Source organism: Sylvia atricapilla, chromosome 28, assembly GCF_009819655.1.
Source record: "Sylvia atricapilla isolate bSylAtr1 chromosome 28, bSylAtr1.pri, whole genome shotgun sequence".
In the NCBI taxonomy this organism is placed as follows: domain Eukaryota; kingdom Metazoa; phylum Chordata; class Aves; order Passeriformes; family Sylviidae; genus Sylvia; species Sylvia atricapilla.
The window spans coordinates 2,930,079-2,946,481 of NC_089167.1; the positions used below are offsets into that span (position 1 = coordinate 2,930,079).

At 58.3% G+C, this 16,403-nt stretch overlaps 1 protein-coding gene across 2 annotated transcripts; it reads right to left on the reverse strand.

Moving 5' to 3' along the window:
- Positions 1–24: 24 nt before the first annotated feature.
- Positions 25–15,164, reverse strand: PLEKHA2 (pleckstrin homology domain containing A2). Of its 2 annotated transcripts, none has more exons than XM_066337171.1 (12): positions 15,048–15,164; positions 9,580–9,743; positions 9,163–9,219; positions 7,729–7,777; positions 7,504–7,601; positions 5,540–5,686; positions 4,100–4,237; positions 3,933–4,001; positions 3,765–3,835; positions 3,167–3,230; positions 2,825–2,902; positions 25–2,711 (listed from the first exon to the last, which is right to left on the reverse strand). In XM_066337171.1, exons 2-12 carry the CDS (start codon positions 9,718–9,720, stop codon positions 2,391–2,393), a joined length of 1,233 nt encoding a protein of 410 aa, XP_066193268.1. In that variant the 5' UTR covers positions 9,721–9,743; positions 15,048–15,164; the 3' UTR covers positions 25–2,390. The 2 variants fall into 2 exon arrangements, with proteins under 2 accessions (XP_066193268.1, XP_066193269.1); XM_066337172.1 differs by lacking the exon at positions 15,048–15,164 and adding an exon at positions 12,557–12,610.
- Between the last annotated feature and the right edge of the window lie 1,239 nt (positions 15,165–16,403).

Below are 16,403 nucleotides of genomic sequence, written 5' to 3' on the forward strand. Positions count from 1 at the left end.
TACACAGTGCAAATTGACATTAAATACTTGGGAAAGTCACTGGGATTTCCTTCTTTATTTAAAAACACGGGAGAAAGGGCATTGCAGCATTTACAGGCAGGTACCCCCCCCCCGGGAGCGACAGAGCATTGCCCACACGAGGGCCCCAGCCCTAAGAGCACTTGGAATCCCCAGCCAGCACTTTGAGAAACCTCTGGAACCACGTGGGAATAGCAAACCCGTCTCTCCCACCGCTCTGCCCCCCAAGGCACCCCAAATCTGCAGCACCCCCAGCAAAGCCCCACAGCACGCCCCTCAGGAGGGAGCAGCTCCGGGGGGATGTGTCCATCCCACACCTGAGCCAGGAGTGAACGTAGGGCTGAGGGGAAACCAGTTTGCTTTAAAATAACCACAAAGCTCCATCAAGGTCTGGCTGCATCCACCAGCCCTGGAACAGGAGGGAAATCACTCCCTCCCACCACCACCACCTCTGTTATGGACGGCTCTGGAGCCCAGCTGAGCTCCACAATGACTTGCACTTCACCTTCAGCCTGTATGCTGTCCTGGGGATGGATGCAGGAGGGTGGGAATGAGCAAGAGAAATGTTGCAATAGTGCTGGAGCCACTGGTAGTTTCTGCTCCTGGATAATTAACCTTAATTGTGCAACAAGCCTCTGCTTTACCTTCCCAGGCCTGAGGAAACTGTGCAATTACCAAGCACCAGGAATACTCAGGAGTCTGTGGTTCCAAGGCCTTGTACTAAAGAACCATCATCCCTCTGCATTCCCTGCTCTCCAAAACTGACATCAGAATGCTGTTACTGAGCACTATGACTCTCTGATGGATGGGTTTGCCAAACTACTAAAACTAGCTTGAAACAGTGTTAGGAGCCAAACAGCAAGTCACCATAAAAAAGGGAAAGTTTCAAAGTCTAGTGCAAATAAAGCAAAAAGGAGCAGGAAAAGGAACAGCAAGATCTAGGTAGCTACAATTAAATAATATTAAAACTCGCCTTGTACCATTTGCATCAATTCCCACTCCTTTTCATGGTCTCTGTGTTCTCCAGCACCTCCACACAATCCCATTTGAGACCCTCTTCCCCCTGAACACGGGGGACCCCATTCCTGCCTCCCCCAGCTGCACAAAGGTACCTCTCCTGTGCCCATCCTGCAGCAGCCCCACTGGTCCAACGGGACTGAGGCAGGAAGGTACAACTGGAATCACATTAAGGTCAGTCAGGATAATCAAGGCTCAGGCTGAGGCACAGCTGTCAAACAGCTGGAGGCCCCAAAAGGGCTGGGACAAACCAGATGTTCTGCTCGTGGGGTACACACTGGGCTGAGCTTGCAGAGCAGAGAACGTGCCACGGCCAGGGAAGTGAAAGGGAAGCCGAGTTCTCCCTCGGCACCCGGGGATTGCACACACTTGCGGGATGAAGGTATCAGACCATCTCTCTGCCAAGGGAACACCTGGATCTTCTACACACTATTTATCACACCTACAGGAGCTCATTTGGTTATGGAAATGACGATTCACATTGCTCTAGAAACTCCTGCTGGTTTCCATCTCGGGCAGGCAGTGGGTGAGTTGGCTGGACAAGTCTGCTCAGCTCCATCAGGTGCTGGTATTCATTGCTTTTTGCTAAAAGCCCTTCATCACCTGGCACAGCTACCTGTGCGTACAACTGCCCAGGTATGCGAGTGCAAAACCAACATCTTACCTGAGGATGCTCCCACCTGGGAGCCACTGTCACTCTGGCTGCTTGCCCTGGCTCATGCTCAGGAAGTACCAAAAGCCTTTGGAGGGGTTGAGCACCTGCTCAGGCTGGGGTTCAACAGGAGCCACAGGTATAAAAAGACAATTAAAAGCCAGCGGACTGCTGATAATAATAACCTTTGTGTGGGCAGTGGGAAGAGCTGGTCTCTGAGGGAGTAAGTCATTGTAAGGGGAAGCTGCAGTGAGCCCCGTGTGTGGGCAGCTGCAGGCTGGTGTGTCCCACCAGCAGTGAATCTGAGCAGCATCAAAGGGGAGAGAAACATTTCACAAACGCAAGAAAGGCCACACTACCCCTCACGCCTCCAAGACCTCCTGCCACTTCCTCTAGACCTGGTTTGTGGGGGAAATGATGCAATTGCAGAAGATGTCCCCTCATACAGGTCCCCAGCGTCTCCTGCCCTGCACAGCGAGCGCCGGCAGTGCCCGGAGGCACCTTCCAAGACATGGAACCCCTGGGGCCAAGCCTGGGCAGGAGCAGCCAGGGACCCCGCACCCCGCAGAGTAGGGCACCAGGATGTGGGTCCAGACGGATCCGGCGGGGCAGGGAAGGGCTGTCCTGGAGGGAAGGGACCACCTGGCACACCCCAAACCGCCCCACAGCCAGGGAGGTGGCGTGTGGAGCCAGGGGTGCCCGGTCAGACGTCAGAGGTCCGGATGCTTTCATCGTCCAGGTCGAAGGCGAACGGCTTCTCCTTGAGGTGCTGCGGCTCGGAGCGGTGCCGCAGGCGTGTGCCGGGCACGGCTGTGCCCTCCTGCTCCGCCAGCGCCGGCACCAGCACCGAGACCCTGAGCGGCGCCGGCCGCTGCCCCTCCGCCTGCGGCACCGGCGTCCAGGGCTGCCAGGAGGACGTGGAGGGACCCCTGACCGAGGCCCTGCGCTCCTCCGCCGACGGCCGCGATGGGGCTGAGGGACCCCCGGCTCTGGCCATGGAGGTGGATCTCACAAAGGACATCTCCTGCAAGGATAGGGCAGAGTGAGGCTGGTTAGATAATCCGCAAAATAAGTATTTTGTACGTTGGCATAATCTCCGTTCGACACAAAAGATGAAACAGAAAGTACATGACCTACCCTGGGGCGGGTTTTCAGGGCCTGGACTGCCCCTGTGATTGCTCGGATCCAGCTGTGCATCTCCTCGGGGCTGTCTGCCTGCAAACACAGCAGCCCCAGTGAGGCTCAGCTGTCCTGGCATTCCCAAGGTTCAGCTCTGCCTTCTCCTGCTCTCACAAACAGCCCCTATTATAAATAATCCCAAAGGAGAAGTGAATCCCCCCCCGCAGTTCCCTCACCAGTTCAAACCAGTGAATCCCGCACACTCGTGTGTTACAGCCCCATCTGCTCATGTAGGGAACAGCCCATTTCTCGAGAGCTGAACTTTCTGCCCCAAAAATTATTCTGGCCTCAGCTGCACACCTGGATGTAGAAGGTCCTGGAGCCTGTTATGATTTCAAAGAGGTTGTCTCGCATCAGGAGGTCACTAGAAACAGAAAGGGACAGTCACACCCCAACAGCCATCGTGGACAGAAAAAAACTTGTATTTATTTTCATCTCTAGAGTGTGCTGGGGAGGAACATACTGAAGGCAAACCTTAAATCTCTTTGGGATTCTGAGAAGCGTGCAGATCCCCAGAAAGTTTCAGCCAGAAATCCCCCAGCTCTTTCCCTCCTCCACCATAATCCACTGCACTCCCAGCTCATTTTAAATATCAGCTTGCTATTACTTATTAGGAATAAACAGCTCATAGATACATTCATACATTCTATTTTTTACTTTAGCTGAAGAGGTTTGTTTTCTTAGGTTATTTTTCACTGCAAGTCTTTAGGTTACTTTGATTTTATCAGCGTTTGCTGCAATAACTTGTTCCCCAGACACTGCAGCCGCCTGGGCTAGTTTAAGGCAAACACCTCGAGAGCTGCTTCCCACGAGCAGCAGGAGCAGCCCAAGCTCCCACTGGCTGCTCTGGCCTGTTCCAGCCCGGGGCCACGGCCGGGAAACGTGGGGAGAGCATTACCCAGACTTGACCAGGCACTCGTGGGTCTTGCAAACATCTTTCAAGAGAATCGAACGCAAAGGCTCCTTGTCCTGCAGAGACGAGAGGAGACAGCGGTGGGCTGAGCTGGCCCCGGGGTTGGGATGTTGCTGCCAGAACCCTGCTCGGCATCCCGCCGGAGCTGCTCACCTGCTCACACTTGTAGTAACTGATGGAAAACTCATCCAGGACAAAGTACCGCCGCTTCCAGCTTTTCCTCTGGCAAAGAGAAAGAAATCCTCGCTCGGTGCTCAGCCCTGCAGAGGTGCTGCACCCAGAGCATCCCTGGGGCTGACCAGGGCCGTGCCCTCACTCACCACGTTGCCCTGCTTGACGCAGAAGCCGCTCTTGAGCGCGGGCGGCCCGGCAGCCGGGCGGGCGGCCGACGGTGGGATGTAGCTCTGCGAACGCCGCAGCAGAGGGTGGGCAGACACCTCGCTGCCTTCCCCGCCGTCCTGCACCGGAGAGAACACAGGTTCTGTGAGCGGTAGGGATTCCCTGCTGGAAGGCAGGACGCCCAGCTGCAGGGAAAAGCTCCCACCCCGACAAAAGCGTCGAGTGAAGTGTGTGAGCCAAGGGTTCGTGGCAGTGCTGGATGTGGGCAGCTCAGCATCCACCAGCCCTGAGCACAGCCCAGTGCTCCCCGAGGGCCAGAACCTGCCCTGCCTCCAGCAGCACCCCAGCAGCGCCCTCCCTTCCCCCCAGCAGCACGGAGGATGGCTGAGACGGAACATCTTCTGCACTCAGCTTCTTCCCCATCCCTCCAAGCCCTTCCTCCTGCTGGGCTGAGGTTTGAGCACTGCCATGGCAGCGGGGTGGCCCTGCAAACCTGCCACAGCTGCTTTGGGGACCCCAGAACACACAAACCCCTTTGTCTGGCCTCCCAGTGCTGCCCAGCCCCTCTGGAGAGCAGCGCAGCACACCAGCTCTGCACCAGGGCGTTACAGATGCGCTGTCCAAAGGCAGAGGTGAGGACGCTCCTGCAGCCAGGAGTGTCACATGCCCAGGAGCTGGGGTGATGCTCTGGCCGCTCTGGGGTGCAGCCAGGGCGTGGGACTCTCCACCGCAGTCCTGGAGCAGCACCAGCTGGGGCACAGCCAGGAAACCGCTGACACGCCCAGGAAGCTGCAGCAGGGGAATGGCCATTTCACACGGGGGAAGCAGCAAGCGCACGGAAATATTCTGGCAGCTGATGCACCACCTCCAAAAAACCCCTCTGCAGCCCACAACCCTCTGTACACCTCTGCATCCTGCCGAACCCTGTGGCCAGGTTAGTGTTAAAAGCATCTGCCCGCAGAAACTGCTGCAATGATCTAATTCTCCACTCTATTTTTAGTGCTGTCACTGATAAGAGCTGAAGTGAGGCCCAGAGCTGGACAAGTGCCCAAAGGTGGGAGATGCTGATGGCCACGGGCACACCCAGCTGTGTGCCAGGGAAGGGGATGTGGAGCCACGGTGCCAGCCACCACCCCTGGGACACCTCCTGCAGTGGGGACACCAGACACAGCGCTCCTCTGCCCTGGGAACCTCAAGAGGTGATGTGCACCCAGGACACGTGGGTGGGCGGATGGTGATGGCCAGGAAGCCGAGCAGATTCATGACCTTCTCCTCCTCCCCCTCACACCCCCTCGTCTCATCACACTTCAGAGCAAGACAAAGCAGAAGTGTTCACGATGCTCAGAGCAGCCATTTCTACCTGCAGGGGGGAGGGTTTGCAGGCACACTGTTTCCAGAAGTGGAAGTGCAAACCAGCTCACCTGGTTGATGGAGATGGGTGTGTGGAGCACGACCCCCCCAACAATCTCGGTTTTGTAGGCCACCTGGGGCTTCCTCTCCTGGGCCTGGGCCACCACCGGAGGCTTCGTGATTTCCGTGGCAGGTGGGACGCTGCCACCCTTTGGCACCTGTGGGAGAAAGGAAGGGGTGAGGGACACAAGGTGACCATGCTGGGCATCCCCACACCTGCCTAATGCAGCAACATCCCTTTAAAAACAACTCCTGGCCAAGCACCCCAGTTAGGGAGGGTGTGGAACCCCCTGGGAGGCAGGAGACACCCAGAGGAGAGATGAGAGGAGCTCAGTGATTAAGCATCCCTTCAACAGGCGCCTGTGATTTGCCTCTGCAGCTCAGTGAGTTTGTGGGACACTTGCTCCTTTAATTGTCCCCGCTCCACTTACAGCCAGGCTTAATGAGGAGCTAACGAGGCCGGGCACTGGCGCGACCCCAGCGCTGGCCGTGCCCCCCATGAGCACCCCACACCCCTGGGCAGAGGCTCCCAGCACCATCATCCTCCCCTTTCCCTTCCCAGCTCCTTCCCTCTGCTCTGGGCAAAAAGGGGAATTTCCAAGTTTCCCTTCCCAACCCTGCACTTCAGCTCCCCTGATGCCAGCCCCTCGTGCTGCGTTCCCCCCAGAGCAGGGCAGAGCGGCAGCACAGCCACCTCCCGGGAGCTGTGGCTGTCCCAGGCAGCCTGTGACAACTCCCTGAAGGGCTGGATGAGCCGGTCGGCCAGCTGGGGAGCAGCCAGAGTCGGGATGGGCTGGCCAAAATCAGGGCACGGAAATCACCACGGGTTCTTGCAGAAGCAGAAGGTGCAGCTTCATTCTCCTTGTCACCTCAGCTGTCACCTCTGCCAGCCTGGCAGAATCGCCCTGCCCCACAGGCTGCCCAGAGGCAGCGACCCTGGAGGAAACTGCTGACAGTTCAGCCCGACACAGAGCACAGGCAGGCTCTGGCTACAGCTCTGGCCAGCTCTGGAGGTGGAGTCTGTGGCCAGTATCAGCTGGACCCAGAAAGAGAAGGCACGAGCCAGAGCAGTCTGGTGGCTACAGGTGAAAAGGTTGTCACAATTTATGTATTTGCAGAGAAAGAAAGAAAATACAAGCTAGGTCTGGTCTTGCAGATGAGTTTCCCACAGAGACTACAACGTGGCACTTCAGAGATTTTAAAGAAAAAACTCAGGGATAAGCCCCAATCAAACTGTTTACACGATTTTTTCCTTACATTTGGTTTACATGCCATAAACAACACGCATCAGTGCGTGACCTAGTAAAACTCTGCCCACGTTATGCACTGGCCTCACTGCTCACTGCAGCTCAGCAGAAACCCCCAGCCCTTTCACAGGGATCCCCCATCCAGGCAGAAGGCATCCTGGAGCTCCCAAGCCGCCGGTGCCAGCAGAGCATCACCCCCAGGCCGGGGCCAGGGCTGCCAGGGAGGGACAGAGCACAGCCCTCAGTGCTGGGAGCGCTGGGCAGCTGCAGAGCTCAGGGACTGGGTCAGTGACCATCAGCTCACGGCTCTGTGAGCACACAGCAGATGAGAGGAGATGGCAGATGAGCCCCTCTGGATGCAGGCACAGCCTGCCTCGCCATGCCCCACAGCGCAGGGCATTCGCTGCGCCTCGTCACAAGAGCCAGCATTCCAGGAAGAATAAAAATGGAATAAATCAGTTACTGAAGCACAATAAAGCCACCCTTTGACAGCCACAGTGAGGGACTGGCTGGGCCACATCCCAGCCAGCAGGAGCAACAGGAGGAGGAGGAGGAGGGCCTGGGACAGGAGGGGATGTGGAAGGCTCCAACAGGACCTTCCTGGAGCACAGCTGCTGTCCCCCACAGCTGGGCTGGGAGGGAGAACCAAGATACACAAGTAAACCCCGAGCATAAGGATCCCTGGGGAGGGTGAAAGGAACAATTGAGAAGAGTATTAAGTAACCTACTGTGATCTTACTGGCCCTGTTCAGTGCCTCCACCCAGTCCTGCAGGTCCTTCTGGTCACTGGCTTGCAAGAAATAGCGCTGGGACAGAGCGTTGATAACTGCAGAGAAGGGAAGCACAGGGAGGGTTGGCAGCAGCCAGAAGGATTTATGGAGCAGGCACCCACACTGCAGCTCCCTGTGGCAGGGTGTCCCCCCACAGAGCCCACCAAGATCCCACTCACTCACCGAAGCAGAAGGGAGTTTTAGGCTTCTGTTTTGGGGTGGCAATGCTAACCTGCGACAGAGCAAATCAGGGAAAAAAAAAAAAAAATTAGAGCTAACAGCACATGGCCAACGGTGGGCACAAGAGCTGGAAGTTTCCACCTGCCCACCCTGCTCCCTGCCAGGGCTCTGCTGCCCCGGACAGGACCCCACAGAAATGAGGAGCCAGAGCAGAGCTGTGCCAGCTGAAGTGGCCCGTGTCAGAGCAACACCGACCACATGCAGCAGAGGGTGTCGGGTCCCAGGGGAAGGTCAGCACGGAGCCAGGACTTTCATCCCCTGCATCCCCTCAGGCACTGGCTGAGCTGCCAGCAGAGGACAGAAAGCTTTCAAAGGACCTGAAAACACGCATTCTTCTGGATTAACACAGTCACTCTCATCAGCAATTAGGAGAATTGAGGGGAAATAGTGCTGGTTTTACCTTTAAGAGTAGGAATCATTTATATAAGAATAATATTCCTTGAGGCTCCACAAACAGCGTTCATGGAGTATTTATTCTGACAGTCCTCCTCTTTCAAAGCCACTCCATAATGCTTTAAATATGTTTTCTCAAGCAAACCTCCATTTTTCTGCTGTATTTCCTGTTGGTAGTTCCATCCACTGACAGAACCCAAGCCCGCAGTTTGTGACCAAATGCTGTCCTGCAGCAATTTTCATTTAAACTAAAACCTATATAATTTGTGAGGCTCTTTCCAAAATGGGGAAGGCTCAGCCTCCCGGCATTGCTTCATCTGCGCTTAATTTATAAATCATGATTCAGCAGGAACAGAAAGATCTGTCCAATGCTATATCCAGCTCCAGGATAAAGCTGAGCTGCGCCTGCCCTGGCCCATTCCCCCACAGCAGCTGAGGGGCCACTGGCAGGAGGAGGATGGTGGCAGCTCCACTTTCCACATGCAGCCCCAGCTCCGCTCTCAGTCACTGGCCCTGCCACGGTTGTTGCTCATTGCCCTGTTCCTGCAGACTGGACGACACCCTTAAGACACACAAGCGAGTTTCTAGGAGGTCTCACCCTTCAGGGCACTGCTCTCTGGGCACAGGGGAGAGCTCCTGAAGCACTGCTCTGTGCCCAGCTCACAGCAATACCACGCTCCTGTTCCCACTCAGCCCTGGCCACCTTCCTCACAGCACAGCAGTTCCTCTTCCTCCTGCAACCCAGCCTTGCACCCCATCCCACACTGGTCCACGGGTGAACACGGTCCCAGTCCTTGTGCTGTGGGGTCCTTCCCTGCTTCCCACAGCCCCACTTCATCCCAGAGAGATGGTCACGAGCTCAGGCAGGACCAGGACCTGGCCTTGGGTGCTTCCAGGGCAAGCCATCGCCTCTCCCGGGAATGCCACAAGGATAAGGGGAAAACAGGGAGCACTCACCTTCCCTCTGCCCCACCCCAACAATACCTTGGAGATATAGGTCAGCTGCAGAGATCCGACAGCACCTGCTCCAATGGCCAGGTTCTGCAACACACAGAACGAGCAGTGGGAGGTAAATGACAGGGAGAAAGTGGCGGGGGCAATCCAGCCTGTCCTTTGTGCCCTTGGGGTCAGGCAGCAGCTGCCATTCTCAGCCACTTCCCTCTCCTGCATCTGCCTCAGCTCAGACCCCTCAGCAGTGGGAGCAGCCCTGCTGAGCTCCTTGGGACCGTCCTGGAAACCACAGAGGTCACAGAAGGGCTGGAGCCTGGTCATGGCCACGCTCAGCCGCTCTGACACAGCAGGACCTGGGGAGACCTGGAGGAGACGCCTGCTCCAGGGAGGCTGAGATGTGCCTACAGCCTCACTGACAACTTTATGGACATACCCAGCACGTGTGCCTACCTGAGGATTGTCCATGTACCACAGGAGGTGGTTGGCCTGGGTGTCCAGGATGAAATACCTCCGCAGGAACTTGCCACAGGTCTCATTTTCCTCAATGTCCAGGAACCCGCAGATACGGTTCTGTCGGTCCAGGTACGGCATGCCGGGCTCCTTCTGGCATCACCCTGAGCAGTGAGGGCAGGCAGGGGGAGCTGGGTGCTCTGCTCCCCAGGGAGCTGCTCCTGCACCCATGGCCACCCAACCCATCCCAGAGCCACGTGTTCCAGGATGCCAGCGCAGCCACTCAGCCAGAGCTGAGCTCTCCAGAGGGAGATGGAGAGGACAACTTACCAACCCATCTCTGCCAGCCCCAAGAGCCACCAAACCCCGTGAGAGAGGACAAAATAGCCACAAAGGGTCTGACATGAGACACCAGATCCCTGAGAACTGTGGTGAAAACTAATCCCAAAGCAGCGTGCTAGAGAGAGCCTGAGCACACTCCCAGGAAACGGGGAACAATCTGCAACCCCAGCAGAAAATCTGGGCAGCCAGGATGTCGAGTCAGCAGGGAAAACAATGGCCCACCACAGCGGGGCCACACTGTGTCCCCAGGTCTGCCACGGGTAAGGACCCTCCCCAGCACTGCCCTCACCCAGGAGATCTGCTTCCAGGCCCCTTGGCTGCAACGGGAACACTGTCATCCCTCCCAGCCCGGTGTGGGGAGCAGGAGCAGCACCAAGAGGGGCTCGGGTGGGCAGCACAGGTCCCAGTGGCCGGGCACAGCCCTCTCCCCACGGCCCAGGGCGGAGGGCAGGGATGAGAGCAGCCGTTACCCAAAGGATGTGAGCGAACCCGGTGTGGTTTGTCTGGCAGGAGAGTGGTGATCACGCAGGTGCCACAAGCAGAGCTGCACAAATAAAAGAACTCAGGCAGAAAAGGAGGAAATACTATTTTTGAGCTGCAGTGGAGTGGGGCCCGGGGGGCGAGGGTTGCGCAAGAGCTGGGGTGCAGCTGCAAAGGTAGAGGAGGCAGAAAACAAGGCAACCTGCTGTCAGGAGCTCAGTTTATCACCAACAATTCAGAGATGGGCTTAGCTCATGGGGACCACGCTGCTGGCAAAGGGAGAGGTTGTTTTAGAGCAATGACGCTGCCCTGGCACAAGGGTTTCTGTGGGCACTTCAAGTCTCGCTGCTTTTTTGTGGGGTTATTTTTTGTGGCGGGGAAGCACATGGAAAGCCAATCCCAAGGCACCTTCAACCATACAAACACGTTCAGAGTAAACCTCATAAACCCTTCCTTCTGCTGACAACAAAGGTCTAGAGATTTCTGCTTAGGAGACAGATAAGGAAAAAAGCAGAATGTGCCACAGGCAGCAGAGGGACGAGCCCCCAGCCCCACGGGGCACCTCCTGGGAGTCTCCATGTCCCACCACCACCGTCCCTCATTACCACGGGCTCATCTGGGAGACCACAAAGCAGCTCAGCCCTTCTGTGCACACTGACCCCAGGCTGCACAAACCTCTGGGCAGAGGAGATTGGGATTGCCCCACACTCTGCACCAAGTCAGCCAGGTTCCTGCCCCCTCACATCCCACTGTCCACAGGACACAAATGGTCTCCTTTAGGAGCCACCAAGAACTGCACTTTCCATAAGAAAATGATAAAAGTACCGTCTCCAGCTGTGCTAACATGTGGGGCAGTGCTCAGGAAGGCCAGGAGGGTCAGAAAATGCTCATATTTCTAGTGAAGCATATCAGAGACTTCTAGGACTCTTTGCTACCTCTGAAGCAACTGACTTGCCAGTTTTTTTCAGTCACAATATCCCACCAAAAAAGACACCCCTTTCCTGACTCACTGAATGACGAGCAGTTGGGCTGCAGAAGAAGGTTTACAGCCAAACCACCCCTTTGCCTGTGTCGAGCTAAAGGGAAGTGCTCCCCAGGGGAGGCAGGAGGTGCAGGGCACTGTCCATGCAGCACCCAAGTCCCTTCTGCAGCCCCGGGTGGCTCAGAGGCCTCGTGTGCAAACCACACAGCCAGACTTTCCAGGAAGCACCTCAGGATGCCCCTGCACCACCACAGTGCCCTGCTCTGTCCCGGCAGAGCTACAGCCCCAGGAGCGACCCGGGAACACTGCAGGAGAAAAAACCCGAGGCAATGAGAGAGCAGCCGACATTCACATGAGATGCATCCCCTCGGCACCTCCCTCACAGCACCCACCGCACCTGTGGGCAGCCACAGCCTCCTCCTCCTCCTCCTCTGTCACACCCGTCACAGCCGTGCTGTCCTGGTGTCTCCTGGGGGCAGGATGACCCCTCCATTGTGGACCCGCGGTGCCCAGCGCCCCGAGCAGCGGCTGCAGCACCATTTCCCCTCACCTGCTCCTGCAGAGGAGCTCCCGGAGCTCCCGGAGCGACTTCTGCCCTACCCACGAGCCAGACGGGGCAGGCAGCGCCCAGCAACTCGCTCCTACTAATTCCAGATATTTGCCTTAATGAAATTATCAACCTGCCACAAAGAGTCGGAGAACCCCCCAGAATAGCTGCAACCCCCCGATCCCGCCACACGCCTGCCTCCAACCGCAGCGACTTTGGGCGAGGATGGTGCGTGCAGCATTTCCGGAGTTCCCACGGGGACCCTGCGCTGCTGGCAGAGTCCCCGAGCTGTCCCCGCTCCGCGGTCCCCGACACCTCGCTGCAGGACCCGTCGGGGCAGACGCTCGCACCGCGGGGGCTCGACTCCAGCCCTGGCACGGATGATGGAGCTGCAGGAATCGGAGTCCCCGCCAGGGACAGGGGGGGACCAGCCCCGGAGCCGCGTCCCCGCCGCCTCCCGAGACCGTGGGGCACGGACGCCTCCAGCCGCAGCTCGGGGACACGGGGGAAGGAACCGGAGGGAGGATGGGGACGGGACTCCGAGAGCTCCCCGCCCGCCCCGAGGGGTCTCTGGAGAGCGAGTTCTGCCTCCAGGCGGCTCCGCGTGTCCCCCGGGCGTCACTTACCCCGCGGGGTCCCTGGGCTGTGCATGGCCGGGGCGGGCGGGGGGCTGCGGGCGCCGGGCAGCGCTGCGAGGAGCACGGACGGCACAGGGGGTGTGCCCCTGGCTCCGCCGTCGCTTCTTTCCGGGTTAATTACGTCTGTCATTAGCAAACCCTGCCCCGGATGTGAGTGCGGGGCGGCTCCGCGGGGCGGAGGGTCGGGGTCGGTGTCGTTGTCCCGTCGCTGTCCGTCCGTGTCCCACCCGAGCACCTGCTGCAGCCCCCGGGGAGGGGTCGGGGCAGCTCTGTGCGGTCCCAGTGCCAGCCTGCGGCGGGTCCCTTGTGTCCCCCAGCCGCTCAGTCCGGGGCTCGGGGTCTTCCCGGTGAATCCCCCCCAGACCCGACACAAACCCACTCAGTCTGTGCCTGAGGCCGGCACTGATGGAGATGAGTTCGGGTCGCGGCTCCTGCAAGAGCATCTCTCGGGAAAACTGCTGCTGGAGTCAGCTCAGCGTAGATTTAGGAGCAGGAAAGACCCGCTGCCTCCTCCCCCGTGCCGCCCAGGGGAAGCCCCACTTTCTCTCCGAAACTCCATCTGGCCCCGAAGCACTTTTCCCCCGGCGCGGGTGAAACCGATCCTGGTGCTGCCGCCGCCGCCGCCGAGGGTAGGCAGGGATGTGGCTCACGGACACCCGCAGCCCCTATCCATCCCACGCTAGTCCGCTGCTGGCTGCCTGCTCCCGGCATCCTGGAGGTGTCGAGCCCTGCCCGGCCACCGCCGCCTCCCCTCTCCCCATCCCTCCCTTTGCAGAGACTAAACTGTTCCACGGAGTATTTTTATCCCGAGGCAGCTCCGGCAGCCCTTGTGACCGGCCGGAGTCTGGGGCAGCGCTGGGCTCCGTGAGCGGTCACACGGCAGCGACTCACAGCGCTGCTCTGCCCTCATTCCCACCGCCTGCCAGCTCTCCTGGATTTTCCAGAGCGTTTTTTTTTATCTGCCGTAACCTGTGTGGGGGTACAAGCAGCCCCTGGAACTCACCGAGAAACGCCATCCATCAGCAGATGAAGGGGTATGAGGGATGTCCCGGGGCAGGGCACGTCTGTGCCACAGGACCTTTGGAGATTCCACCAGCAGCCAGAGCCCCCCGCAGGAGAACCCCCTTCATGTGCCGCGGGGAAGGAGCGGGAGCCACAGCAGACAGGGAATATTCTGCTTTCCAGATGCTCCGCTCCAGTGGCAGCAGCCCGGCGACTCTCTAGGCATATGTTAACCTTCACAAGACTAAGTCCGTGTTCTGCAGGACTTGTGACCCTCTCACCCTCCAGCACTCACCGAGGTCTCTGTTCCAGCAACATCCTCCAGCTGTGAGTTCCACGGCTGGGTCTGCACGTGCTGAATTACCTCTTTTCTTCTGTTCAGACTTGCTCTTTTCAGTTTCAGTACCCGTTCCCCTTTTCCTTGTGTGCTGACTGGGGCAGACTCCAGCAGACGGCCGCTGTCTGCTGCTCGCCTGCTTTACAGTTCTTGTGGTCAAGTTTTCATGGTCCCAGCCATCCTTCATCCCTTCATCATCCTCCTTCCCGTTCTCCTCACTCTGTTCACTCACTTTTACCATTCTCCCTCACGAAACCAAACCTCACCAACCACTCCTGGGGCTCTTTCTAGTAGAGCTTTGAGACCACCTGCAGCCCCAGACTACAGAGCAGCCTCACATCTCCCCTATGTCTTCGCAGCCACAGAAACCACTCTCCACAGCCGAGCCTCGGCTTGCAGAAAGCAGCCCAAAAGCGTCTCTGTCGGACGGGGATGGGGCGAATCTGCGCTGGGATCCCGGCCTCTGCCCAGCAAAGCCCTCCGGGCCGGCACCGAAACCGAACCCACCGGATTCGGCGGTTCTCTGGCGGTTTTTTTTTTTTAGTTTCCCCGTCAATGAGAGGCTGCGAACGCGATTCTCAAGGGCAGCGTTTATTGGGGCTGGCGGCGAGGGGACGCCTCCCACCGAGAGCATCCCCGCCCGCATCCCCGGGCCGGGGGCAGCCGGAGCCCGGCGGAGCCTCAGAACCAGCGCAGCAGCAGCAGCATCCCGGCCAGGACGGCGGTCAGCAGGCCGGGCTGTGCCCTCGGGGGGACCCCACCACCGCTCCGGGAGCCCCGGCCCGCCGGCCCGTTACAGTCATCGCTGAAGCAGCAGCGCACCGTGGCCCCGCCGGAGCCGCCGCGACGCGCCTGGTCACAGAAGGACTTGTAGGAGCACGACTTGATGACGCTGTCTGCAAGGAAAAGGCAACGCGACACAAAGGTCAGGCTCCGGGGACCGAGGGTTTCACCGGGTCCTGAGTCCCAGCACAGCGGGCACGGGAGGGGAATTAAAGGATGTCTCCTGCCCGCAAAAAGAAGCCACCTCCTGCATCTCGGCACGTCTCCTGCTTCTCCTCGCCCTCCCCACCCCTGTGGTACCCTCCAAGAGCCACGGTTGTGCCCCCTTCCCCCTGGAGCCCCAGCCAAGGCACTCACTGGGGGCAGTGATGGTGGAGCAGGCGTCGGCGTACTGCGGGCAGCTGTGCGATCCCTGCTGGTTGCAGTCGTTCTCGTTGGACGCGACACATTTGTAGCATTTCAGCGCTTTACCTGGGGGAAGAGGAGGAGGAGGAGGAGTGAGAGTGACAGCAGTGCGCCGTCCCAGAGCCCCCAGTGCCCCGACAGGCTGTGGGTGTCCACAGACACTGGTGACCCTAGCCCAGGGACCAGTGAGGCTTGGCACCAAACAGAGTTGAGCGATGGGCAGGCACTGCCGTGGCATGCAGCAGGGTGCAGGATGGGGCCTCACCTGTCCACAAAATTAAGGCAAACTCTTCCAAGAGTTACTCAAAATGATAAGAGCTAAACCTGGCAGGTGAGCTCTGCCGAGTCCTTACCCTGCAAAAACTCCCTGAGTGTTCCTGGAATTCCTTGTACAGTAAAAATAGGTAGATATAATATTTTTAAACCATCCTAGATCTTTGTCTTCTTGTGCCAGAATGAATTTTCGTAAGGATTTTGGGGCAGAGAAGGGAAAATCCATCCAACCTGTGGGAGCAGCTCCCACATTTTACGCTGTACTCAGGAAGCTCAGCCCAAGGTGCTGCCGGGGGACAAGCGCGGTGACAGGCAGTAGAGTGCCAGGCAGATGTGTGAGTGGGGTCCTTAGAGGAGGCCCACAGGGAGGTTAGATAGCAGCCAGCTCCTCTCTCAGCAAGAGCTGTGTGACCCCTCAGAGCACACACACACAGCCCAGAAAAACCCAAACCTGGAGATCCTGCTCCTGCCTGAAATGACGGACGCTGGGGTTTGATGGGGATGGGTAAACCAGCGCTGGCTGGTGCTGAAGTGAAACTCCGCTTTGCTGACGGAGCAGAGCCCTCTCGTGGCAGCGGGGCCAGAGCCTCCACCTTCATCTCGGGGAGAGAAAACCCGGCAATGGGGAAAACGGGGGTTTCATGGGGTCAGATGCCGGTTAGCACCTTCCATTAACCCACAATCAGCCGGCTTCTGCTGCTGGGTTGTGTTGTGTCTCCTGCGCTGTTCCTCACAGCGTGGGACAGCCCTTCATCCGCCCTGAGCTAAAAATGCTGTTGCCCTCATCTTGCCTTGGTCCAAAGACTCCTGAAACAGTCTAGAGCTGCCCCTACTCCATGGCATTGCTCTGAGCTGTGCAACCCCTCTCCTGCCTTTTCCAATGGCTTTTTGTGATTATGCCTTGGAGGAGCCAAGTTTTAGCAGGGAAGCACAGCTCTAACCGAGAGAGGCTGGAGGGTTTGGCTCAGGAGCCTCCAGTGAAGAAGGAAACCGGGAGACTCTGGTCCCTGCTGGGCACCACATGCCTGGGCCTTG

Bases quoted from the DNA above. Each gene is read 5' to 3' on its own strand.
- PLEKHA2 (XM_066337171.1), bottom strand. From the start codon at position 9,720: ATGCCGTACCTGGACCGACAGAACCGTATCTGCGGGTTCCTGGACATT. The intron at 7,778-9,162 runs GTATTGTTGGGG...GCTCTGTCGCAG, and splicing joins AGCTGACCTATATCTCCAAG to GTTAGCATTGCCACCCCAAA. The intron at 5,687-7,503 runs GTAGGTTACTTA...TTTCTCCCACAG, and splicing joins ACAGGGCCAGTAAGATCACA to GTGCCAAAGGGTGGCAGCGT.